At 39.3% G+C, this 26836-nt stretch overlaps 2 protein-coding genes across 5 annotated transcripts in view; one reads left to right on the top strand and one right to left on the bottom strand.

The window, feature by feature from the left end:
• The first annotated feature begins 17 nt into the window (after nt 1-17).
• Nucleotides 18-7415, top strand: LOC146458365 (dual specificity mitogen-activated protein kinase kinase 4-like). Its single transcript, XM_085090566.1, has 11 exons — nt 18-236; nt 541-661; nt 2056-2110; nt 2225-2338; nt 2827-2946; nt 3378-3497; nt 4019-4070; nt 4344-4471; nt 4563-4643; nt 5118-5266; nt 5690-7415. Exons 1-11 carry the CDS (start codon nt 218-220, stop codon nt 5844-5846), a joined length of 1116 nt encoding a protein of 371 aa, XP_084946692.1. The 5' UTR covers nt 18-217; the 3' UTR covers nt 5847-7415.
• Nucleotides 7416-10983: 3568 nt separating this feature from the next.
• The window catches only part of LOC146458364 (coiled-coil domain-containing protein 33-like), a 34624-nt gene continuing 18771 nt past the window's right edge, over nt 10984-26836 (bottom strand). For all 4 annotated transcript variants that reach the window (XM_085090673.1, XM_085090674.1, XM_085090676.1 and 1 more), the window contains 17 exons: nt 26598-26723; nt 25589-25722; nt 24953-24992; nt 24745-24798; nt 24117-24197; nt 23098-23212; nt 22523-22611; nt 20069-20146; nt 18841-18894; nt 18243-18303; nt 17992-18062; nt 16845-16885; nt 16251-16278; nt 15386-15472; nt 14039-14086; nt 13233-13310; nt 10984-11942 (listed from right to left, as the gene is read on the bottom strand). In XM_085090673.1, coding sequence (XP_084946799.1) covers nt 11856-11942; nt 13233-13310; nt 14039-14086; nt 15386-15472; nt 16251-16278; nt 16845-16885; nt 17992-18062; nt 18243-18303; nt 18841-18894; nt 20069-20146; nt 22523-22611; nt 23098-23212; nt 24117-24197; nt 24745-24798; nt 24953-24992; nt 25589-25722; nt 26598-26723 — 1272 coding nt within the window. In that variant the 3' untranslated portion in view covers nt 10984-11855. The remainder of the gene's footprint in view (nt 11943-13232; nt 13311-14038; nt 14087-15385; nt 15473-16250; nt 16279-16844; nt 16886-17991; nt 18063-18242; nt 18304-18840; nt 18895-20068; nt 20147-22522; nt 22612-23097; nt 23213-24116; nt 24198-24744; nt 24799-24952; nt 24993-25588; nt 25723-26597; nt 26724-26836) is intronic.

Raw genomic sequence — 26836 nt, 5'->3', positions numbered from 1 at the left:
GCAGTGACGTTCTGTGGCCTTGGTCGGCGTCTCGGAAATTGAAGGAATATTTTGTTGATTTCAAGTTCGTTTTATAGTTTCTAATTTTAGATGGTTTTTACCCCGATTGCTTGTTAAGACATATAGAAGGACTCATCCATCATATATCTGCCCTACAGTCGTCAAAATTGGACTAAACTTTTGCTGTGTTTCTTCTTTTATTCGCTGTTTGGCGAGTATGGCGTCGAATTCTCCCGGTAAGAACAGTTATTAGCTTGATTTTATTGTGTGAATGGCGTCTTGGAAATCACAGGTTTTAGCCAGTTTTATAAACCCTTTTGTAATGAGAGCACTCAATCTCTTAACTCAATTTCGTCCATGAAGATTGTGATTAATATTTTGTAATTTAGGATATCGTGTTTACCAGAGATAACTAGATTAAGCCACAGATAGACTAAAACATTTTCCAAATTTTGTCGTTGTTGTAATTTTGATTTGCTTGTTTATGGGACATGAAACAGAGTATCTCTTGATTGTGCTTTGCAATTTTTATTCTTACAGGAAGTAGGTTATCTAGAGAGAAGCTCAAGCTGGACTTTCAAGGCGGATTGGAACGAAAAAAATTAAACCTTTCAGCGCTGAGTACATGCACCAGACAACCGACACCACTCCAGTCAAATATGTAAGTTTATCGCCTTTGACAAAAATAAGTTAATTATTATACAGTTATAGATTCAATTTCTTTAGTGGTTCTTGTTGGATAGCACTTGAACTATTCCAAATTAAAATATTCCAAAGTACCTTCCCTAATCTTTTCTGTTTTTGACAGAATGAGAAGTTCACTAATTGAATTTCAATTTTGCTTATCTTTCTGTCGATATTGATCTGTCATTGATTTGTCTCAGGATACATTTGAAATGACACAGCAATTAACAAGTTCAAATTCCTGATAATAAGGGAGGCGGTGTGACCTACATGTAGTAGTAAGGGCATCGGATTTGTAATCTGGAGGCACCAGGTTCAAGTCCAGCTCTGACCACTTGGCTTTGTTTCAGGGTAGCCCTGTTTTCAAATCCAAGGCCACACTTTGTAAATAGCCAACTGGTTAGTCTTCCACCAGCTGGGATTGTTAACATATGTTATGTTCAGTTTGTACAGCTGTTTACTTATTTCACTGAGTTATATTGTCCCCAATTAGCTCTACAGTGCTAAATACATGTACTTTGACACTTAAAGGGGAAGTATCATGGGGTTTTTGACCTCTTTTGTAGAAAATAATGAAATAAGACCTTAACTTTGCTACAAAATAATTCTAGAACAACGAGAGGAGAGAAATAAACTCAATTCTTGACAGGAACAACTTGTACTCTGTTCTAGCCCATTTTGGAAACAAAAATGCGAGAACTTGAAAAACATTAGTCTAACACTTTTCAAGTTTCAATCCATTCCGAGCTACTCTGTCTCTGGCCAGAGGTACTAATCGACAGTTTTATTGCACTGGGGTGATGATTTATAACAAAACTAGACAATTATTGTTTTGTTTCTGTTGTCAGACAAACATTTTTGGGTTTTGAAATGGCATCAAATTTTTGTGATACTTCCCCTTTAAATAAAGCCATTAAGTTTTTATTTTAAAACCATTTTATTACCATTTTAAAAGTAATTAATTGTACTGAGTGTGCCCCACTGGCCTTGTTGTTTTAAGGTGACTCACAACAGTTTCCAGCACTTATAATTAGTTTTGATGTATCATTACTATCACTCTTTATCAGTTGATACAACAATAATGGTATCAAAAAAATGCGTAATCACTGGTAAACAAGTAATGGTCAGTTGTTTGACATAATAGATTACCCGAACACAGTATAACCTGTTAAAAAACACACCTAATTTTAGCGGGAAGTACATGTAGTTCAAACTAAACAACGAGAAAAGTGACCCCATTTTTTATTATCAAATGGAACCATGATCAGGCTGTTCAAATCCAACTTTTTGCAAAGTTTGGGAAAAAATGTAGGAGGGTTTCAGAGCCACCTTAAATTTTCAAAAAGTACTGACTGTAAGGTAAAATTTCAGGGAGCGACTGAGAACCCACAAAGCAGTTGGTAAGCTGTCATTTGGACCAGACAAGGTAAATTATTTGGCTGATTTTTATCTTTTTTGATATAACAGACGTATTTAACGTCTGGAAGAATTGATGACTATTCTTTAAATTATTTATAACTTATTTGTTTATACATGGTAGAGTTATGAATACTCCTCTGAGGACCTGGTGGACTGTGGTGAGATTGGAAGAGGAGCTTATGGCACAGTGAATAACATGCTGCACAAGGAGAGTAACATTAATATGGCAGTAAAGGTGAGAATCATAACTAGCAATGGTGTTGTGATCGGGAAATGGAAATGAGGTAACAAATTCAAAAGATATTAAACAATACTCAACCCAAATGCGGTGTAGTATTAACAAGAGTGGGAACAGTCCTGTCCACTCATCCAGGACAGACTGAGGGTGAAAATGTATTTATTACATCTGTAACTGGGCCGGGTTATTCGAAAGCTGATTAATGCTAATCCGTGATTAAAAGTTAACCAAGGTTTTCATCTCGCTCATTAAAAGTGGTTTTTGAAAGCTAATTTTAAGCTCATGCTTAGGACAAGTCTAAGTCAAAACTGAGGGACAAAAAGCTTCGGCAGAACGTTTAATGATGAAACTAAGTCATCAAACCAGAAACAAAGTTCAGGTTAATCCAGGATTAGTTTAATCGAGCTTTGAACAACTGGGCCTTGGTGTCTGGACTTGGGTTCTACTGCATAAGACAATGAACCTATTTTTGTTCCTGTTTGCAGAGAATTCGTTCAACGGTTGATGAGAAGGAACAGAAACAGCTTCTGATGGACTTGGATGTCGTCATGCGGAGCAGTGATTGTGATTACATCGTCAAGTTTTATGGAGCATTATTTACTGAGGTGATCATGGGGGCTAAAAATGCTCAAAACTTGGCAGTGAAACGGTTTGCTTCTGGCTAGTGGTTTCACTTGAGTTTTGAACATTTTCTGATGTCATTTTATGGTCTATAAGAGAAAAGACCATTAAAAACTGCTGTCGATTTGTTAAATGGACTCATTATCATGAAATTCTGTAAACTTATTGCAAATACAGTCGACTCCCAATAACTCAAACCTTCAAGGGAAACTGAAAAAGGTTCAAGTTATGAAGAGTTCGAGTTAATGAGGGTAAAATTATATAGAAAATGACCTGAAAGGAAAGGAAAATTGGTTCAAGTTAGCACAAGGTTCAAGTTAGCAAGGGTTCAAGTTATCGGAAGTTGACTGTACAACAAAACTGTGTGACAAAAAGCTAACACAATTATTGTTTTGTTTTGTTCTGTTTGTTTTAGGGTGATGCCTGGATTTGCATGGAGTTAATGAAAACCTCCTTTGATCAATGCTACAGACATATTTATGGTGTACTCCATGAAACCATACCAGAGGATATTTTAGGAATGACTTCATTAGCGGTAAGCTTTCAGAAATCCTCATTTACTTGTTTTAAGGAGATGGGCTGGTTGCTGCAGAAATTGTGTCTCAGGGAAGGGAGGAGTGGTTAGATAAGAACTTTCTGCTTCTTGTTTCTTCTCTTACCTCTTTTCCCCACTCCTTATCACTCCCACACTGCACCTCTTGGCATTTATTGTCTCCCTTTTACTCTTGCAGTCTGTATCTTCAGAGCAAGTGACAAAAGAACTACTATGCCGAGTCCTTTGTATAAACTACCCAATTTCAATCCTCTTTCACACTCTTCTTTTGACTTTAGCCCATTAGATACTCCATTCCCCCACACGCCGTTCCTTCCATCACCCCCCCCCCCCCTCTCCCACACAATTTTCAATGTACAGTGTATCTAGGGAAATTTCAGGATGTAATACCTTCAGTTGTCACAGTTATATTGAATGTGCCTTTATGCACATTACCAGGATGAACTACTTCCAGGTTTGTAATAACAACTCTGTCAAAACTGTTTTTGTTTGTTTGCATGCAGGTTGTAAAAGCACTGGATTATTTGAAAACCAAGCTCAATATCATTCACAGAGGTTTGTTCCTTCTTGACATTTTGATTTACAGTGTGACTGCAAACATGTTTCCTTTTTTTATTTTGTACAACATTCATGAGATGGGCTTCAATGACAACCATCTGTAATCTCATGTTCATTTCCTGAAAACTGTTTGTGTATTGTGGTTATAATTGCAAACTTAACTGAAAGTGGTCGTGAATTTTTGTCTTGGAAAAATAGGAAAAAATCCTTTCCTTTGCCCACCCCCACTGTATTCCCAAGGGTGAAACAAGTATGCACTTTTTCTTTCAGATGTTAAACCTTCCAACATCCTCCTAGATGTTCAAGGAAATATAAAATTATGTGACTTTGGCATCAGTGGCCAACTTGTTGACTCCATTGCCAAGACTAGAGATGCTGGATGCAAACCTTACATGGCGGTAAGTTTCTCAGTTTGACTTACATATGACATTACTTCTACTTGCAGTGGTGAATTTGTATTTTTACTAATTTGCCATTATTATTTTATAGCCTGAAAGAATAGACCCCATGTCATCAAGGCAAGGCAGTTATGATATCAGATCTGATGTGTGGAGTTTTGGCATAACACTGGTGAGTTGAAACCCTCAGATAAATTAATATTCCACTACATTTGCTTGTCTGAGTCTCTCAGTTTTGCTTCTGTTGGTGAGATCCTGAAGTGCAACTGTCTCTTTGATACTTTTTGTAATTCTTCCAAACATAGTTAACTAATTAATAAAAGGCAATAGTTGGGCCCTGACCATGCACAAAGTACAATATATTTTGGAATGCCAGAGCAACTGACCAATATAAACGTTTCTATTGATCAGCTAGCTGTAATGTGAATGTTAAAACAAAACATTGTGCATAGTCGTAAGTGACAGAATTATAAGAAAAATCACAAGAAAATGGAAACCTTACAACTCCGTTGTTTGGTTTTCACAAGGTCGTAAGTGCCCTACAACTCCACTTATGACTCCAACTATGTCACTAGTGAAAATCAGCCTTAAAAGTTCATCTCTCTAAAAACTGATTGGTAACAGTGTTTGGTTAATTTTTCAACAGATTGAACTGGCCACAGGCAAGTTTCCGTACCCCAAGTGGAAGAGTGTGTTTGACCAGCTGAGCCAAGTTGTGAAGGGAGACCCGCCTCGCTTGATCAATGAAGATGGAAGATCCTTCTCGGATGAAATGCTCTCATTTACAAATATGTGGTAATTTACATAGATTGTATCTTAACCATCAGCCAACTCTAGTATGATGCTCAAACCGAGTTTTAGTTTCCTACTACGTGTAGTAGATGTGATTATCTCTTTTAAGGGGGCATTACACGGTATCTTGAAGATTTTTCTCAAAACTATACAAATGTTTCTCAAAGGTCCTCTGCTCAAAAATGGAATTGCTCTTAGGACAACAAGAAGAAAACAACAGGCGATTTCTAGAAGAAAGAACAAACCTTTATCAGTTTCTAATGCTTTTTCACGATACACAAGGAAAGAACTTGAAAAAATGACCATTTTTTCAAGTTGCAACCCATTCCCACCTTTTTCATCCACAGCCAAAGATAGCTAGTACTACTATCTGTTCAACACTCGAGTGAGAACCGCTCTATTAATTGTTTGATTTATCCCTCTTAGTTTGACAAAAGATGTGACAAGAAGACCCAAATACCGGGAGCTGCTTAAACACCCTTTCATCTTGAGATACGAGGAAAAGCAAGTAGACGTTGGATCCTGGCTCAGTGGGGTTCTGGCGCAGGCGCCATTGCAAAACTTTGATAAATTAGGGATATAATATCTTTATAAAACTATTTTTGCACAAATGAAGTTATGTAAATACTTGAAAACGAAAAGGTCTTTGTTGATTACACAGTACATTTACAGTAATGTGTCGATACCATTGGCTCTTGATCACGGTTTTTTGGCACCGTTTTGGCGTTTTTGCAAATTTTCTGATTGCTTCCACAAGAGGTAGAGAATTGTGTTGGCCCAGAAAATTTCAATTTAGTTTCATACTGTCATTTTAAAATTGGAGTTCTGAGACACCCCTCCCCCCTCGCAATTTCCAATAACCCTCCATAGTGGGGTGAGGATCAGACATTGACAATTCAGTTATTCAATTCAATTCAGCGTTATGAGTGCCCAATTGAAATGGAAGGCATCAAAAAGTTGTTTGACATATGCCAAAAAGTTGTCAAAAAACAATACAAACCATTGTTAGTTGAGAACGGACAGCATTGTAAGATGTCTCTGAGTAGAAAGACCAGGTATTAATTTGATAGTATATGGCTTTATTTTTCACGGCTTCGTAATAGCTACTGTAGGCATCTACCAGTCTGCATTGTTTTGAAACAAATAATTGATTTCCTTTGCTTATAGTTGCGCAGTTTTCAAAAGGGGCAGCTACTTCTATATCTGCACATTATAGACTCTTCTAGTCCCCTGTTGTGTGTTTGAACAAGAACTTCGTATGTGAAAGAGATAGACTCCACTTCATTTCACACCTTCGGCATGCAAAATACAAATTTACATGCCTTTCAATCGTCACACGTTGCCAACTCCAGTGACCACAAATTCCTTCAAAACCAAAGTGAAAGTACAGCAAATAAATTTACTTTTTAAACGGCCTTTGTCCCAAACATTACGCTTTTTTTTCGTAAGGGTCGAAGGGTCGTGGAAATACGGGACGTATAGATTCTTAATTTCGTGGGTGACAACTCGACTTAATTGACGTAATTATAGGAGACTGCGGAAGATTTTCTTTAAACTATCTACGAAGTTCGTTAGGCTTAGGCTTTTTGTATTAACAATTTTAATGTATAATGTAATTTAAAAGAGCTTTTATGCAAGATAGTACGCTAGTGTTTCTTCAAATGTTGTAAGTTGTTTTTTGATATATTTTGCTCATATTATCCTCTCCCCCCTTCCCCACTAAAAAAATTAAACAATTTAATAAAAAAAAAATGTCCTCAATCCCTTGCTAATTAAATTAACATTTGTTGCTTCATAAATCGCCGCCAGAATGTCGTTGCTTTCTTTTTTTTACTACCAAATGACCACAATGTTCTAGACAGTCAAATCAATAAAATCTTTCATATGAAAATAGTATATTTTAGCTACATGAATGTCAATACAATTGCACACTGTAAAGTTCAACTTTGTTGAATTATAGTGTTTGCAGTTATAGTCTAACTTTAATTGTTTCTGGAACCGAGAACTCATGCCACTGTAGCTAGTGTAATTTCAGTACAGAAACCAGCTGACTGTCGTACAAAGATACATTGCAATAATAGAAGTGCTATTTATTGTTGACGAATAGAGTTTAAGTGTGATCGACAATTAAAACGATGTTAAAAAAATCGAACTTTGTGTGCCAATGATTTATTAACCAAGACGTAGGTAGTCGGCGTGTAACGAGCGTTGGAGATTGCACCCAGTCCAAAACAAATTGACCAAGATGAAAGACAGACAGAGGCCTAGGAACTAGGAACGTTAGGCAAAAAAAAAACCGAGTCCTAGAAGGGAAACGATTGATCGATGGCCTTCTCTCTGAAAAGGAAGGAATTCAGTGTCTCCAAGAACATCTCCCGTTTATACTATTGATACTGAATGATAGTATCCCCCAGTTCAAGAAAGAATAGAGCGTTTTCATTCACGTGACTACCGGCCATATTGGTTTACTGAAACAAAAGAAAGTATTTGCATAAAAATAGAGTTCAATTCCCAGAGGATTAGTTTGGGACACCAACATGGCCGCCATTTCTTTGTTTTGGGACACCAACATGGCCGCCGCGACGTCATGTGAAAACATCTTATTGCACGTTACGTCATGGCGGCCATGTTGGTGGTTAGGGACCGTTCATTTTTTATGAGCATGGGGGGGCTGGTGGGATTTAGGGGGGGGCCACGAGAAAAAAAATGGCACTAAAGGGGGGGGGCTACCAAAAAAAATGAGTGAAAGAGGGGGGGGGGGGGGTCACCAGAAATAATTGGCTAGTAGGGGAAATTGAAAGTGGCTCAACACAGAAACAGATGAAGAAATTGAATATTATTTCAATTTTATTTAATGCGATTTTCCTAACCACTTTTAGTTTGTTTTACATACTGAGGTCGAAATCTGCATTTTATATTAACAACAACTGAGGAAATGAAGCATATCTGTTGGAAAAGCAATAATGAATATAAACTGAGGTAGACACCTATGTTTGTACAAGTTCAAATTAATATAAAAACGTATCAGTCTCACTATTGAATCATCCTTGGGGGAGTAGTTTTCTACAAAGTGGTTGTACTCTGAACTATATCAATAGATTGTTTAATGTTCTTTCTAATAGTACTCACTTTTATAAAGACTGTTGATTAGTAAATTATTTGAACCCAGGAGTATCAGTAGACTCAGTAGTATGCCTAGTGTGAACATCCAGATTAGTTTTAATAATAGAACTGTTGTTGGTGACTTCAGTTGACGGTAAATCTGAGCCGTAAGCCATCTTCAGAAAAGCTTGTAACTGTCATTTTTAATAGCAGTACTTTAATATCCAGGCGCGTAGGAGGGGGGGTTCGAGGGGTTCGAACGAACCCCCTTTACAGATCAGTAATGGCGGAAGAAAAAGCACTTAATGAGGAGGTTGAACAATTACATGAGGTGTACCATGCGAGAGAGTAGAATGTCTGCCCTGGTTCTAATGCATATCAAATATGATATGCCTGTCAATTTTGACGAGATAGTCAATTTGTTCGAAGGCCTACACCCGAGAATGATGCAGTTTACCAGCTTGGTGTATGACTATCAGTAGATCGAATAGCTATCAGAACTCGACAGGGCGCGGAATGTACATTGAACTTTCTTGTTTAAGTTGAAACAATTATGCCGTAGGAATGATGTATATAGCTCAAAAAGCTGCTGTAAAACAAATTTGTGATTTGCCTAAAATGGGTCTCAAAATGCAGGAAATGAGGTTTCTGGGAACCTAGATTTTCAAAAATTTCTGGGGGAGCATGCCCCCGGACCCCCCTAGTAAGCAAGATTTGGGGCTTAACGAACACCCCTATCTAACCCTTACCTACGCGACTGATATCTGTTTAATATGACTCGTAATCGTTGATTGGTATGCTTCGATCCGTATTTTGTTAGTCAGATCTGTACGTGTATTAATTGTTTCTACTCGAAGGGGAGTAATTTCACGTTAACCATTTGCTTGATTAATTTTTATAGTTTCTTTGAGAATCTAAATGGAAATTTAGGGTTTGTCGTTGCCGTAAACGTGTTGCTATCTATAAAACGTTTTTTTAAACAAGAGAAATCTTTACCTAAGTAGAGAACGGTTACTTGTTAATAGTACTGTAAAGAAATCACAGCAACAATTACGTTTATCTTTGATATAAACAGTACATAAGCGTTTTGTTAAAGTTAGGAGTATGATTTGTTTCTGGTTGGGCGGGAGGGGGGGGGGGGGTCATCAGAAAAAAATAGTTCTGCTGTGGGGGGGGGGGGGGCCATGTGGAAAAAAATTGCATGCTAGGGGGGGTCATACAGTTTCGTAGTGGCAATTAACCAAATCCCACCAGCCACCCCCCCCCCCCCCCCCCCTGCTCATAAAAAATGAACGATCCCTTATGAACAATGAGATTTTTCTCCTCTGGGAGTCAACTACCATTTTTATGCAAACTATGTGAGTAAATTTTCTTTTGTTTTGGCGCCAACATGGCGGCAATGCAATCAACCTATGGAGGGGTAATTAATGCAGTCTCCATGCTATACTACTCATGAATGATATCAGTAACCCGCCAGATATCTATAACAACTACTCACAGATTGAGAGCAACGAATTCCCCATTCCCCAACCTGCAAGCATGCAAGTGTTTTAGGGTACAGTTTTTTGGAAAGTGGTCTTCGAACGAAGAGGGTAATTTGGTTCCTCTACTATAGATTTCTACCACCAGAAACGGATCCTCCGTTCAGACGAACTATCACGGTAGTTCGTATGATCCGTCTGAAATCCCGCATTCATACACAGACGAATTATTAGACGAACTACCGTTCTTTGCCCAAGTTCGTCCCAGACGGATGATCCGTCTCTAGTATTATACTAAACAGATGATTCATCGAAACTATTTGCGGAGGGCATTCCATCTTTTTCGAATTTCCTTTACATCAGAAGTTTCAGGTGATGGAGACCGGACGATGCCAGCGCTCTTCGTCTATTTTGAACGGCAAGTACTTCATATTTCTGGAATCTAAATGCGTCTGGATTCTTATCCGCTACGAGTGCTGGTTCACACTGGCGACGGAATCGGAAGCGTACGGAACCTTTCGTTCCAGCGTGAAACAAAAAACGGAGACGGAATCGCAATCGTACGTTCCACGGAAACGGAATCAACGTTTCCTTTTTCTTGCTTGCGATCAAGTGTGAACTGGTTCATCGGAATCGGAAGCGCAAGTTGAAGCATCAACCAATCACATAGCTCATTCCTAATCCCTTTACACGCGATTTAGAACGGAAACCAAGCGGCCTTCAGCCATTTTGAACGAAAGCGAAGCTCCCGTTTCTGCGTCCGTCGTAATGATTCACACTAGGTCAGAAGATTCTTCTGATTCCAATTCTGTTGCTTCTGTCGCAAGCGGAACCAGGTCTTAAGAGTGCCGAAGTTTAAAAGAAACATACCGCTTACTGGGTTGCATTTGTATGGCTACACTTACTGGGATTTCATCGACGGGCTCAAAACGTTGAACCATTTTGTGCAGCATAGCAAACGTTACCGAAATACTGTTCGACATCTTCGATTGAATGGTCACATTTTATTGATGCGACCCACAGACTGAAACGAAGCTTCAATATGTAACCGTCCCTCAAAGGACTAAAACTGATCATTTTCGGGGCCTTCACTGTGTAAGTTGTTCGGGAATCAGACGCAGGAACAAGTATTACGAAGAACGATCCAAATATTATATATTACATCCACAAGTACTACAGCAACTAACTTAACTTATACATTACAAATTTACAATAAGAGGCCTTTTTGGCATAGTCAACGGAGGTCAAGCCTTGATGGAATGCAAGTGCAACATTTGGTATTCAAGGCATAAAATTGCTCTCCCAGCCTTGCTAACGTTAAACACCCCATCCCATAAAAATAAATAACCTTGAATACTTAAGCTGTTTTTAGATATCTCTGTACAGAGCAATAATTCCAAAGACCTTACTATATTTACAGTGTCAATGGTTTCAACCCGGGAGCATCAAAAGGTTATCCAGAGTGAATGAGGGTAGTTCTAACTGTTATGGTAACTGATGCTTCGACAACCTGAGCCATCCCCAGTCTGGTGAAGAGCTTACGGTCAACGGTAAGGCTATGGTTGGTTCACAGAGTCCAGAGGAGTCTAATTTAAACGACACCAACACAATAAAACCGCCAAATTGGGTCTCTATAAATGCACTTGCCTTTTTTTTTTTTTTTTTTTTTCATTTCTATACTCTTTGATTTTGCTCTTCACTTGACGGCTCCGTGATCCAATTTGACCGCAAACGATGGCATACAAGTACAACATCGGAACTTTCTAAGCCACAGTAACTAGGCCTAACGTATACTGCCCAAGGCGTGGAAAACAAATAATTTGTGCCGTTTGCAAGACGTAAGTAGCTCCTTTACATCTTGTGGTTGATAAAGTGATTTTGAATAGTAACCCCTCGGCTAAGTTCAATTTCCACAGCGTAAAAGATTAAAGACCGCTAAGGACTTCTTAGAGTTTGTTTTATATCAGCCAAGGAAGCACAGACGACGCTCAGCCCCGGATGGGTTGCAGCTATCTTCTCTCCAGAGGATCCAGTTTTGGAGAAGGTCTTCGGGGACCCAAAGGCCTCGATGGAGAGGGTGGTTTGGGTCCATTGTGCTGGGAAACAATAAGGAGATTTAAAAGATCATTTCCAGTCCATAGTAATATATTCACATCCATTCAAAAGACACTATGACTTATGCTAATTAAGATAGAGGAGGAAAAATTTTGCATAAGACATAAAGTGGGAGTATAAATGTAGGACGGTAGACGTCGCTGAAGGGGAGGAGGGTAGGAAAAAAAACCAATGGGCGACACACCAAAGAGCCCGCGTGGAAATGAGAGAGGACGAGTTTAGGCTTAAATAGTCTAGTCAGGGAATAGCCTGTGAGGGCGTGGAGTATGCCATGCGAATTTAGCCAAGCAGCCAGAAATGCTAAAGTATTTTCGTGCCTTTTAATGAATGAGAAAAGTGGGTTGCGCGCTTAGTCATTTGAAGAACTAAGGACTTTTGACATTAAGGCAATACAATCAATCAATCAATCAATCAATCAATCAATCACTTAAGGAAGGTGCCTTCTTTTGTTACAGCACATACGTTCTGCGCATCTCTGATCTCTTTTGGACGGTACCTACTGATTCAATGGTATTTTTGCGCGGTTAAAGATTTTGCGGGAAAATAAGATCTTAGCAAGGGCTATTGAAGTCTGTAAAGAAAACTGAGGGTAACCACGCACTTTTCAGAGATAATAAAGCTTCAATTTGGGAAAAATGCCACCCCTTGTTTTGTATTTTAAAGCCTTTGAGAATTATTGTCGCTTAATTGTCTCTGAAAAATTCGTGCTTACCCCCGACTTTCTTTTTAGATTCCAGTAGTCCTTGTTAAGATATACTTTTCCCGCATAGTCATAAACCGCGCAAAAATACTTCTGTGTTAGGAGACACCGTCTTTAAAACGAGTGTGGCCAATGTGCAAGCCAGCGAGCCAAACGTGCGAGGCAAGCTAACCGGGGAGTTATTTAAGCTAACCTGAGTGCCATTTAGGCTAACCGGAGTGCTTTTTAGGCTAACCGAAGTGTTTTTTTTAGGCTAACCTGAGTGCCTAGCACGTCTGCCTCGCATGGCTCGCTGGCTCGCAGATTGTCAAGACCCCTTTGAAACGAAAGAAGTACACTGGTGGGTTTTAGTAATCTTAGACATGAAGCCAGATATTTCTATTTCATTTCGCTTGGGAAGCAATTCCCTAATCCAGGAAACGTAACACGGTTTTGAGCAACTCGAGTAGACAAAAGCAATGGGAAACATTTGAGCCTGGTTGCAGGTTAGGGTTTTAGCTGTACTGATGAGGAAAGGGGTTTCAGTTCTCAATGCCGTAGATTAACATTTAATCAATCAACCAATACAAACCCAGTCCAGAATGTCTATTGAAGTCGAAGAATTCTTGTATCCTGTTTTCTGAGCCAAAGTACTTTCATTTAACTTCATCTGTAGGGTATTTTAAACAGACAGTGCAGAATTAACATGGAAGGCATATCTTTCTCCTCACAACTATGGGATGTGAAATGTAATCTTTGACATCCTTAAGTTACGAAGCCCTGAAAGCTTATGATACGTTTGTAACGTCGTTCCAACGAAAGTCTCCCGAGAAAAGACACAAAACATTTGACAGTCATTTGCTGACGGTAGCCAGGCCCATTTTATACTGAAACGTCTTCTTGGTGTTGTTGATACGCGTTATAATAATAATAATAATAATAATAATAATAATAATAATAATAATAATAATAATAATAATAATAATAATAATAATAATAATAATAATAATAATAATAATAATAATCGTTTATTCAACCTTTTTGCAGCATAAACTGAAATACGGCTAAGTTAAATCGACACTTTCTTCTGTTTTCTTTTTTAAATGGATACGATTCAAAGAATTGTGGCCAAATTTTGTTATTTTATTTTATTTATTTCACTCAGTCTCGTACGTAGGTACGTAACCAAGTCATGCACGATCTAAGTTTCACTTAATGGCCGTTTTTATACTAGAGGACGCGCAAAGAGACGAACGACAAATGTTTGCCCAAGTTCGTCCAGACGGATAATGGATCCTCTAGTATAAAAACGATCAATAAGTGTTAAATATGCCTTGAACTCTTAATACGGGAAGCCATCAGTAATACGGGAAGCCAAACAAAGAAAATGTCATTCACCTGCAATTCTGCTTTGTCTTTCGCCCACTTTCTTATATTATCTGCCAACTAGAGAAATTAAGAATACAAGTAGTAGATGAGAAGAAAATAGATAGAGAGTTGAGAAGATAGATAGTTTATAATGAATAATCATATGGCAGCCAATCATATGAATACTCATATGGAAACCAAATGGCTGAATTGTATAATTATTTACATAAATATTAGGAATATTTAAAAATTCAGCACCATCAACTATTTACAAACCTATTAATAATAATAAAAAAAAGTAAATAAGAGCTAATGGGAAAATATTTAAAATTGGGAGAATGGAAGAATCAAAAAATCGATAAAAATGAGTATAAGACTGATTGCTATTTACATAAGTTGCTATTGGCTCGCCCACACATGGCCAGAATAAAAGATTGTTTGAAGTGTTCTGTGTAAAATCGTGGCAGTTCATATATCCTCTTGTTTCTTAGATTTAAGCGTCTGTTTTGTTGTGACAAAGAAAATGAGCAAGTTGACGAAAATTGGCCCGATTTATAAAAACACTTTGGCAAGGGTACAGATTTTTTGAATCAAGCCGACTTTTACCCCACACTACACCAACGGAAAAAAAATTAGCCGACAAATAGGCCATTTTACAGTTGTGTGCTTAGTGACCTGGTCTTGAATTGAAAGCGAGGCTGGGGTTGACCTTCTTTTGATACAGACCTCACTGCTTTTCATATGTAAATGCAAATAGTTAGCATAAGAACAGTTTGATCTGCATATGAAAAGCAGTGAGGTTTGTATCAAAACAAGGTCACCCCCAGCCTCGCTTAGAATCAAAGACCAGGTCACTTAGCACACAACTGTAAAATGGGCTATTGTAACGTGTTAATTGGACCATGGATGCGATTAAACCTAGTAGTCGGACCGATATATGGGTACGTGCAAATTAGCCTAAAGGACGGTGCCTACTTTTGTTACTGCGCATACGTTCTGCGCGTCTCGAGATACTCGGGTTTCCTATGGGTGGAGCCTAGTAATACAGGGGTATTTTTGTGCGGTTTAAAACTATGCGGCGAAAGCAGAACTTAGCAAGTGCTCTTGGTATCCAAAAAGATTGGGGGTAACCATGCATTTTTCAGAGATAATAAGGCTTCAATTTGGGAAAAAATGGCAAATATTGCTTTGCATTTTACTGCTTTTTAGAGTTATCGTTGCTTAATTATCTCTACAAAAAAATGCGTGGTTACCCCCCAATTGTCTGTTTGGATTCCAATAGTCCTTGCCAAGATCTACTGCGCAAAAATTCTTCTTTATTAGTAGGCAACACCTTATCTTATAAAAACTACTTTGAAACAAACAATACAGCATTACCTGTTTTTCAAGTGCCACAATGCGGCCCTCTGATCTCTCCAGTTTCTCATACAGTTCAAGGCGCTCCACATCTGACATTGGGTCATTCTATTAAAGGAACATATACCGTCATGATTCAATTTAGCGCCCTACTTCCAGCAAGCTATCTAACAAGCGACCCACTTTTAATGAGTGGTAATAAATGCCCCATTACGCGAAGTGCTCCCTATCTTGGAGGCGCTTCAACTGCGTAAGGTCACGACCCTGCTAAGTGCCGCCAAAGAGAGTGACATTGAAGCTATGGACGGAAATGACTATTTTAAATGGCCTTAGCACTACTCTGGATGTTTTAGTTTCTGTTATTTTTCAGATGGTTTTTTTTAAATCTCATATGTTTATGTCAAGAAGAAATAAGCGCCCTGTACTTAATAAGCGTCTTTCCTTGCACTGCTAAGTGCCCCGAGGGGTATCATCGAATCTTAACAGTAACTGACAAAACTGATACAAGACAATGGGCCCTTTGTAGCTAACGGTCACATGGTACAAAATCCACCATGCTGATGAGCAAGCTACGCACTGGGACATCCAAAACAAAGCGACCTCATCGAGTCAAACTTGAATGTTCTTTGTTTGGGATGTCCCAGTGCGCAACTTGCTCTTCAGTACGGTGGATTTTGTACCATGTGACCGTTTGCTGCAAAGGGACCGTTCGTGATCTTCACCGCGAATCCATCACTGAAATTGTTACAGGCAACAGTTTGAAGAGGAGTGAGGGGTAGGCGTGCAGTACTACATATAACGCTGCACCGTGTGTCCAAGCCTTAAATCAGTCTTGTTTTCTGCAACACGGTTGCATCACGGAAAAGAAACTACGCAATTTACTTACACCAGCCGCTTGCTTATCAGGAGGCGATCTGCAACAAAAACAATCAACTTCTTGTTAATAATTTAGATTCTGCAAAACCATCAATACTCACTGCTGTTCGTGGAAATGAGCCCACTCTCCTCCCCCGAACGTGAGAGAGTCGCCTGTGTGACAGGCATAATCGGGGAGGGGGAGGGGGAGGGCGAGGTCCCCCGTCACTTCCTCTCACTCCACTCCCTCCCCTCCCCCTCCCCGATTGCGCTTGCCACGCAGAGGGTGAGAGTGGTGGAAATTGAGCCTACGGAATGGTTGATATTTGATTGGTCACAGTTAAGGGTTTCCTTCACAGACTCTAAAGTTAGAACCACCTTGTACAGCATAATAAACTGTGCTACAGTTAAGGATTGCTCAATAGCTACCGTTCATGTCTGTATATAGCATGATGGTCAGCAGTGACTGGGGGATTTATAATTTCCTCATTATTCGGTTGTGTAACAGTACTAGAAAATCCAGACAATTTTAGAGGCACAAATGTTACAGGACTAAAGATTTCACTTGGGGGAGGGAAAGGCTATACATGGCCATAGATGTAAAACAGAGGGCAGATGTGAATACCTTGGAAGATTTTGCTTCGCTTCAGCTTTTCTCAGCATGTCCTACGACAAACAAGGAAGGTAAACCCAGAGTGTATTTTAATCTGGTGCCGCACGCTTTCGTAGCAATTTATGCCATTTATGTCCTAACTGCTAGCGGTACAACAATTCATTTGAACCCTACACTTTATTATCACACAGACAGGCCTCCTGACATAAGCAAGAACTCATTTGGTTGGCCCCGTACTAGCCGGCTTTTTACCGAGTAAATAAACCCATTTAGGAGGCTGGTACATCGGAGGATGATACCCGAGGTGAACGATTGTCCTAAAAATGAAACGTTCTCTTGTTGAGGACAATCAATCTTTCAACCGAAGGCGAAACTGCGTCCAATACACCAAGACCAGCAAGCATGAGGTGAATATCAGTGATGGTTATGGCGTGATTGCCGGTAGAGAAATGCCACCTAACTAGCACGGCCGACTTTCGTACAGCGTAATTCAAAAATCATTAATAATTCATAAGCCCATTGACCTATCAAATGGTCGATAAAACATCACGTGCAGTGGTTTTAAAATCCAATAAAACCTCCTCCTAATTTCCAACGTTCACAAAAGCATCATTGTTATGAACTCTCTTGACACACGCTTTTCCAGGAATGTTTTTGAAGCCGTTCAAAAAAATCGCAGCACGTGTTTTGTTGGGTCTAAAACTGCTGCTCGTGTTTTAAACATTACTTAAATTAAAATAGCACAGATCTAATTATTCTTCTCGTTTAACGGATGTCGAATAATATCTTTTGGTAAGTTAATAACATTTCTCATAACACAACAGTTTATTTCATAAATAGCACAAAAATCGCTTGCTGGTTGCAACCACGATAAATAGATAAATAAATAAATTTGAAAATTTATAAAGCACATAATACCATGACGAGATGATCAAATGCGCTTTGCAGTATGGGGACACTCTCCAGACCGAATTGGAATTTGGAAATGTTGTGTTTCTAGGAGAGGGGAAAACTGGAGTACCCGGAGAAAAGCCTCTCCGAGTAAGGACGAGAACCAGCAACAAACTCAACCCACATATGACGCTGAGTGCGAAATGGGAGGTGAGTGCTCTCACCACTGCGTCATCCCTGCTCCTCTAAAAGATGGAAGTTACATTACCTTGTACTGCATGACTTCTGCTTGCAGCTTGAGGTTCTCTTCGCTGAGAGTTCTGTAAGTATCACTTGTTTCTACAACGTTAAGCACGCAGAATACTAATAGCTCACACATAAAATAGAAACTGAAAAATATTTTTCATGAAATTCATACACTGTAGAACCTGTAACACCCATCACAAATAAGAAGCACCATCACTGTCAATTCCAAAGCTACCAAAAATGTGTCTTCGTCAATATCGCTTTTAAACGTACCTCCGTTATACAGTCCTTTCTTCCCTTGTTTAGCCAAAAGCTGTTCAAGTTGCACAATAACCTGAAATAATGAGCATCGTGCAAAAAAATGTAAAACTTTCAAAGATTGGAATAGGTCTATCACTCAACCAAGATGTTCTTCAGGTTGGCACTCGTGTACAGTCTCTCCCAGCTTGTTGGTGTATGAGCCCATCATAGGTGTCACCACAACAATATGGAAGGTCTTTTAAAAGATAAGTTAGTTGAGACCACTTACAGCCTTGGATCGAGAGAAACCCTAAAGGACAAAAGTTCATTTTCATCCTTGAGATGTAACACTAACGCTAATGCTAAGGCCCAACTATACTTTTACAAAGGGATAAACTGTGGTGTGTGGTGCTGCGTCGGTGGGGAGTAGAAACGAATGTTTGGTTCATCAACAGAGTTGATAACTAAAGGTAAATTGGCCACCGTAAAGAGATTTGAGTGCTGACGTCTCGACCGTTAGCTCTTCTTCAGGGCGAATCTACTAGAAACGTCAGTACTCGAACCTGTACGGTGGCTCACCTATTCTTTCACAAAGTTTATCCTATTGCATTAATTAGGGTTAATATCTTACTTTTTCCTGCTTCTTGCAAGTATCTTGAATAGTCTTTGTCTTTTGAACTTTAACCTACAAAAAAATAATGTGAAGAAAAGCAACACACGAATTGATTGACTAACTGGGCAACGCGTATTTCGGGGGTGACATTCTAATTATTCCGTGGTTAAAACTAGCGATAATTAGAGCAATCATTACATGCCGTAACCTAATTTCAACAAATGAACATACAGCAGTTTTGGGTTGTCAAATGACATCAAATTCTCGTGATACTTCCCCTTTAAGTCTGATTATCCATTCGATGTATTTCATGCATTTCTTTTTGTAGGTTAATTAGGTAATAGTTAGTTACACACGACCCTCAAGTATGTAATGCTTTCATTCTCATCGTGTTTAAATAAAGGATTTAAAAAAAGTTTTCAGCACGTAAGTTCTTCTCAATAATGTTCTACAACATTCAAGTATAATTATAATTATATACTTGATAGATAATGATAGACAATCTTCAAGTGGAATCGTTTCGATGCAATATCACATTCTCAGAAAAAATCTGTCAAACAAATGTGTATCAATTAATAAGTTGAAATGTAACAGCGGTTTTCATTTGAGTGTCGTTAAGTCAAAACCAAAGTATTGACTCCGACCAATCACAACAAACGTAAACAGCGCAATAAGCCAATTAGAATTCAAAGCAAATACATGTAACCGGCGCCAAGCGCGGGAAAACTCGTGCGAGCGAGGCACGATTGGTTTTGGTTTTGCTTCTCATTGGTTGAGAAAATGGCGCGAGTTTTGCCAACCAATCACAATGCGTAGTAAAGGAAAACCAAAGCAAACGCGAAATTACTCTGGACACTGAATACAGTTACCTCTCATCGCTCCTGGCTGCTAGGACATGAACAAAAGGACAGTTCTCTTGAGAATTCCCCTAGTAGCCAAGAGCTATGAGGGCTGATTAATGCGGAACCAGGGTCCACTTGTTCAAAGGCCGGATAACTTTATCCAGTGGATAAGTCGCTATCCGTCAGTTCCAATCTGTGCAAAGATTTCAGTATTTCCTCTTGTACAAGCGAATATGCACACTCTAACCTCAGTTAAGTTTGGGAGTGTACGAAAACATTGGAAAAGGTTTTACGTGAAGTATATTTCAGACCCTGAATAGCGCCTTATCCAGCGGATAAAGTTATCCGGCCTTTGAACAACTGGGGCCAGAAGTTTATGACAACTGTCTTACTGGTATACTAACCTGTAACTTTTGCAAAAGAGCCTGTTGGCCTTCGTGGGCTTCTTGGAGCTTCAAAAAGTCCTTCTCCATTTCGTTTTTCTGTTAAAAGGCGAATTAGGTCAGCACATGTATATTCACAAAACGTTCCCACAACCTATAATTGAGACTTCCCTTTTACACTGGCAAGAGGTCTTCCTTCCAAAAGGTGAAACAATGTTCTGTGTTTTCTACAGGTATTCTGACCCAGTTTACACCAGCCAAGCTCAGCAGAATTAAAACAGATTCAGTGAAAAGGGAAACCTAACTTTTTTTTATGTGTTTATTTTTTTTTTCATGCTTGTATTGATTAAGGACTCATAAACATCTAAAATCTGGTATCTCTTTCAATGAAAGGAAGAGTTACTTACAATTATACAAAGACAAGGAAAACTAAATTAAATAAATATTACTACAGAAATAACCAACGGCCACACTACCTTATGGTGTTAAAGCGAGAGACACAAGAGGCATTTAACGGCTAAAGGAAGAGTTTGAACAAGCTTAGGAAGTTCTCTAACTTAGGAATGGTGTCTTGTGTTTTGGAAAACCATATAAATACGGACTATATGGGGAAGCTTGACTTTAGTACTAATCAAACCGTCATGGTTATAAACTTCAAAAACTTATTAATAACTCATAAGCCCATTGACCTATCAAATGGTCGATAATACATCACGTGCAGTGACTTTATATCGACAAACCTCCTCCTTATTAGTATGCAGTGTTTTACCAGCTGATAAAACACTCCTCATTAGTATGCGGTGTTTTTCTCTTATACTTATTTCCAACGTTCACAAAAGTATAACTGTTATGAACTCTACTGACACACGCTTTTCCAGGAATGTTTTTGAAGCCGTTCAAAAAATTCTCAGCACGTGTTTTATCGGGTCTAAAACGGGTTTAACCCCGATAAAACACTCCTGCTCGTATATTAAACATTACTAAACGCCTGCCTTGCCACCACCCCGAAGATAGTCTGCTTATGAATTGACCCGGGCCTTACTCAATACAGTCTACGACTGCCAGACAGTCCTATGCATAAAATCTTTTATATAAAGCCTGCCTTGCCACCACCCCGAAGATAGCTTATGAATTGACCCGGGCCTTACTCAATACAGCCTACGACTGTCAGACAGTCCTATGCATAAAATCTTTTATATAAAGCCTGTCTTGCCACCACCCCGAAGATAGCTTATGAATTGACCCGGGCCTTACTCAATACAGCCTACGACTGTCAGACAGTCCTATGCATAAAATCTTTTATATAAAGCCTGTCTTGCCACCACCCCGAAGATAGCTTATGAATTGACCCGGGCCTTACTCAATACAGCCTACGACTGTCAGACAGTCCTATGCATAAAATCTATTATATAAAGCCTGCCTTGCCACCACCCCGAAGATAGCTTATGAATTGACCCGGGCCTTACTCAATACAGCCTACGACTGTCAGACAGTCCTATGCATAAAATCTTTTATATAAAGCCTGCCTTGCCACCACCCTGAAGATAGCTTATGAATTGACCCGGGCCTTACTCAATACAGCCTACGACTGTCAGACAGTCCTATGCATAAAATCTTTTATATAAAGCCTGCCTTGCCACCACCCCGAAGATAGCTTATGAATTGACCCGGGCCTTACTCAATACAGCCTACGACTGTCAGACAGTCCTATGCATAAAATCTATTATATAAAGCCTGCCTTGCCACCACCCCGAAGATAGCTTATGAATTGACCCGGGCCTTACTCAATACAGCCTACGACTGTCAGACAGTCCTATGCATAAAATCTTTTATATAAAGCCTGCCTTGCCACCACCCCGAAGATAGCTTATGAATTGACCCGGGCCTTACTCAATACAGCCTACGACTGTCAGACAGTCCTATGCATAAAATCTATTATATAAAGCCTGCCTTGCCACCACCCCGAAGATAGCTTATGAATTGACCCGGGCCTTACTCAATACAGCCTACGACTGTCAGACAGTCCTATGCATAAAATCTTTTATATAAAGCCTGCCTTGCCACCACCCCGAAGATAGCTTATGAATTGACCCGGGCCTTACTCAATACAGCCTACGACTGTCAGACAGTCCTATGCATAAAATCTTTTATATAAAGCCTGCCTTGCCACCACCCCGAAGATAGCTTATGAATTGACCCGGGCCTTACTCAATACAGCCTACGACTGTCAGACAGTCCTATGCATAAAATCTGTTTTTTATAAAGCCTGCCTTGCCACCACCCCGAAGATAGCTTATGAATTGACCCGGGCCTTACTCAATACAGCCTACGACTGTCAGACAGTCCTATGCATAAAATCTTTTATATAAAGACTGGTGTTAGCAAGGGAGCTGGAGGTAGCTTTTAACAAATTCAGACAGGCTCTTAAAGTGTAACTTAGTGTTAGCTAAATACTGACAGTTTAGTTACCATTACCTTGATGAGATCGTTTTGAAGATGCTGAAGCCTCGATTGTAGTTCCTGTTTGCTAGAAGATTCATCTGCTAGTTTCTTTTTCAGGAGAACTGTACATTAAACAATAGAAAACGTTTGTAGCGGAAGAGGACTGGCAGCATCTCTTTAGCAAGAAATAATTTTCCCCAAATACTCTTTACAATTAATCACACGAAAAAGTAGACAAGACAGTGACCTCAAGAGAGCTCTGCAAGGCCTGGTCCACAGACGAGGAAACTATGTATACGAGACCGAATACAAATGATATCACATTTTGGAGTGACAAGAAAAGTTAAAATCGTTCAAGTATTTTAGAAGATTACCGCATTTTTAGAGTGCTTTCCGTTTGCCAGACCGGCCAGTCTGTAAATCGCATGCGTCATCTTGAAGGAATGGTGCTGCAAAATCTTGAAAAATGGTCCGCGCTATCTTAAAGAGATTTGAAGGACTAACACAAAACGTTCTTGCGAACTCGTCACTGCACAGCAGATAGAAACACACACATACTATACTAAGCGAGGACGTAGAGCGTTTCCTGTAGGTGTCGATTGTCTTACCAAATTTCTGCACCAGCTCAGAATGGGTAACGTTATCCAGGTCTTTTGAACTGACCATCAGCCTGGATATCTCGTCATGTTGACCCAATTCTCTTCTTAGTCTACTGTTAGTTTCCTGGAAGAATTTAAATTGAATGACAATTCAACCACTAAACAAATCATAACAACGCCTTAATAAAACCTGCAGCCTAGCGGAGATGAAATTACATTCAGTCCGGTTATAGTCCGGTTCTCCCAAGAACGTAGGGTATTCCTCAGAATTTTTGCTGCGGGGAGGGGGTACGTGCTTTCCCAAACCCTGAACCTATTTCAGACCAAAAAACATGTCACTCTCCAATACCCGTCTTCAACAGACCCGGTCATTTAAATCCACACCTGTTTTCAGACCTGTCTTCTAAACTCCACATCAGTTTTTACACTTTCAGACACTATACTCGTTTTCAGACCACAAACCATACCGCTTGCGACGGCACACATCTATGTAGCTTAGGGAAGCACCCCATCACCTCGATCAGTTCTCTCCCCATTTATGTATCTCAAAGTTAACAATAGTGAATCCATTTAAAAAACAGCTAAATAAATGAAGCGTTAAGTCTAATGGAATTTTTTCAAAACAAGAAGCTAAGAGAGAAATATACTAGATAAACTAAAATGCACCAACGCTTCACAAAATTGCTTTGGGACGTGGTTTGGAACAAGAAGATGACTTCATTCCCGCTTAGATTCACTTGTTTTATACCGCAATTCCCTTCAAATTTACACTAGATTCGTAGGCAACCAAAGAAAGATATCACTCGTTGGGTATTCTTTCTCAGTTGGAAATGCTGCCTAGAGTCGGTCACATGTACCTCTGACTGGTAACAATGAATTTGCATTAAATAAGGAACAAATTAGAAACACTGTGAAAATCGCATCAATATGAAATTCCTTGGAAACTCATCTCACAGGCGGCTGCAGTGAGAAAAATTTGACAGTGTGTATTCGGGCCATCAAATATAGAAAGCATCTCAATGCTTCACCTCAAGCCGTTTGCAATCCTCTCGCACATGTAGCAGATCAGTTGCCATCTTTCTCATGGCTGTTCTGTAACGATCCACTTCCTATGAACCCAACACAAATTACACATTACAACAGTATAAAGGATGGAAGTCTTGTTTTAATAACTTTGAATATAAGTGGAAAGAGCATGGATAACATATTGGAAAATCCCAAAAGCGGTGACAAGGACTTAAGAAACGAACAACTGTGTCGTTAACTATCCATTTACTATGGCCAGAAAGGACGTTCGTAACCTGGGGCATCTGGATTACAAGTTCCCACCTCTAACCACTCAGCTAAGAAATCTCCCTTACACCTCGTAAGCCAAAACAAACTTTACTTAACTTATATTTCCTGGGGCCTTTACCTCATAGAGGCGCTGAGACATGTGTCTCAATGACCTCAAGAGTAATACTAGCCAGGGACTGCCGGATTCCAACTTCCTGACTGTGGAACTTAGTACGCCTAACCGTGCTGGATAAGACGACTGAGAGAGACCAGACTAAGGAGGGCTGCTGACCTTTACAAATTGCAGGGTGAGGTAAGCTGATCACAGATTTATAAAATTCGCAAATGTATGTACTCAAAAGCTGACAGTATTAAATGCACCTTCATTTGGTAATCCATGACAGCAAGACTTCTGACGTCAAGGCTTCCTCTGACCTGAAAAAGACATTTATTTAGCTAAGGTAGCCTTTAAAAGGTTAAGAAGAAATAAAAAGCACATCAAGTTGATTTTATTCGCAAGCCTGGCGTACATCACTGCTCCTGAAGCAAAATAATGTGTGCAAAAAAAAATCTGTTGCACATAACTCACTTCTGGAGGAATCTGACTGCTTCCAGTAGCATCCAAGGTTCTACGAGTGAAAGCAATAATTTATAACATACAAATACAATATAAGAGTTACAACTTATAGTGACGGTTATTTTGGTTGTTTCCCTGGGAATCAAACTAGTAAACCACGCTCACTTTAAACTAATCAAGTAAAGAATTCTAACGATAAAGACAAGGTCCATACAAAATGAAGAAACAACCTCTGGTAGGGTGTGAGAAAGTAACGAGGGATTGACAAATGTTAAAGGAGTTGGTTACACAGTACACCACGGCCCCAGACCAACAACAGTGATGAAGAGATCAAGGTGCATGGTGTTGCACTAGGCAATGTTTCATGCAAATGTTCTCGCAATGGTTAAAAGCAGTGTGTTGTTGTATTGCAAGACAAGTTACAAGAAGCATGTTACACCACACAACGCTTGCAATTTAATATAAGTATTGCTGTAGTTTACATCATTCTTGAAATTATCTTGTATCTCTCACAATACACAGTTTTACATTATTTCACCAGTGGAGATTCCTGTTGACATGAAGGCCAGTTTATTGAAGTTAAAAAATGTTTGATTGATTTTGGAAGTTAACATCTCTTGTCCTCAAGGCAAATGTCAGCTCACTCACCCTCTTTCTGCTGGAGATGACACATTCAATGGAACATATTCCTTGACTGGTTCTGTCCTTGGTCCAGTGTATAAGGAGTGAAACTGTGGCAGGACAGTTTTGACAGCATCCATAGGAGGAAGTCCATAAGGCACCTTAAAATACGAAAAAACACGTTCTTAACGAACAATCAACATTTTCTCAAACGAATAGCTTAGTGTTGTTCATTTATACACAGAACCCTTTGCTCATTGTGTAAAACTGATACGTACCATCAGACAAATGGCCACAGCAAGATTTTATCCAGATACGTGGTAGAACACTGCACCGCAGGAAAGCACTCGTTATTAGCTTTCATTGAAACAATTTCTTACTTGGAACCACATCACACAGAACAGTTAGAGGCAATTCAAGAAAGTACTAATCATTAGTACTTTACTACTCGAAACGTCAGCACTCGAATGTCTTTTTACCTTTAGTTATCAATTCTGTTGATAAACCAAACATTAGTTTCTACTCACCACCGACACAGCACCCACCGCAGTTTCTTTAGGAACTAACCTACTTATCCCTTTAATACTAATAACTAGCTTTTTAGCTTTGAATGGAATTTTAGATTTCAAACCAAAGACTCAGGAATTAACATTGTCAACCAGTATCATAAAAGGTCTAATTACAACACTATACAAAGTTCGACTCTAAATTGATTTCATTTGTGCGATCAGACTAGAGAATTTCATTCAAAACTGGTTCGAACTCTTGAACCACAACAAACTGCATATTTTATCAACATATCAATGCAGGAAAGTGCACACCAGGAGCTCTCCCTTTATTTTTATTTAAAAAAATCCAATTTATTGTAAAATCGTATGGTAGATATAGGAGCCACTGTGTGGCTTTCCACTTCAATTCTTTGTCTATTTAACATTCGTCTGTTTTATAATTTGAATGGGCACATTGTAAGCCTCTAAATGAAAACATTTACTGACTTTAATGATGATTGATTGTGGGAGTAAAAGAGCTGAAGTACCTGTTGTGTCGTGTCAGCTTGATGATGAGTAGTATGTGGGGGTTGTCCAGGCTGTGTTGTCTGAGGTCCTGTCCTAAATGTAGGTAAGGATGGTAGGTGGGCTGCTGATAGAACTTGGTCGGGGCTCTGGAACATAAATGGTACAAACACTGTCAAATGCTGCTATCTTCGTCATGACTACAGAGACTTTTTCAATTAACTGGACTGTTCTCTAAAAACAAGTAACATTTGTTGAAACA

This window comes from Pavona decussata, unplaced genomic scaffold, assembly GCF_977016875.1.
Source record: "Pavona decussata unplaced genomic scaffold, jaPavDecu1.1 SCAFFOLD_233, whole genome shotgun sequence".
In the NCBI taxonomy this organism is placed as follows: domain Eukaryota; kingdom Metazoa; phylum Cnidaria; class Anthozoa; order Scleractinia; family Agariciidae; genus Pavona; species Pavona decussata.
Note: the sequence above shows the minus strand (reverse complement) of the source record. Positions and strands in the feature narration are given on the sequence as shown.

What these genes read in the sequence shown, in the direction of transcription:
- LOC146458365 (XM_085090566.1), top strand. An exon ending in ACATTAATATGGCAGTAAAG is followed by an intron (nt 2,339 to 2,826) that starts GTGAGAATCATA and finishes TCCTGTTTGCAG; the next exon opens with AGAATTCGTTCAACGGTTGA. An exon ending in GGAGTTTTGGCATAACACTG is followed by an intron (nt 4,644 to 5,117) that starts GTGAGTTGAAAC and finishes ATTTTTCAACAG; the next exon opens with ATTGAACTGGCCACAGGCAA.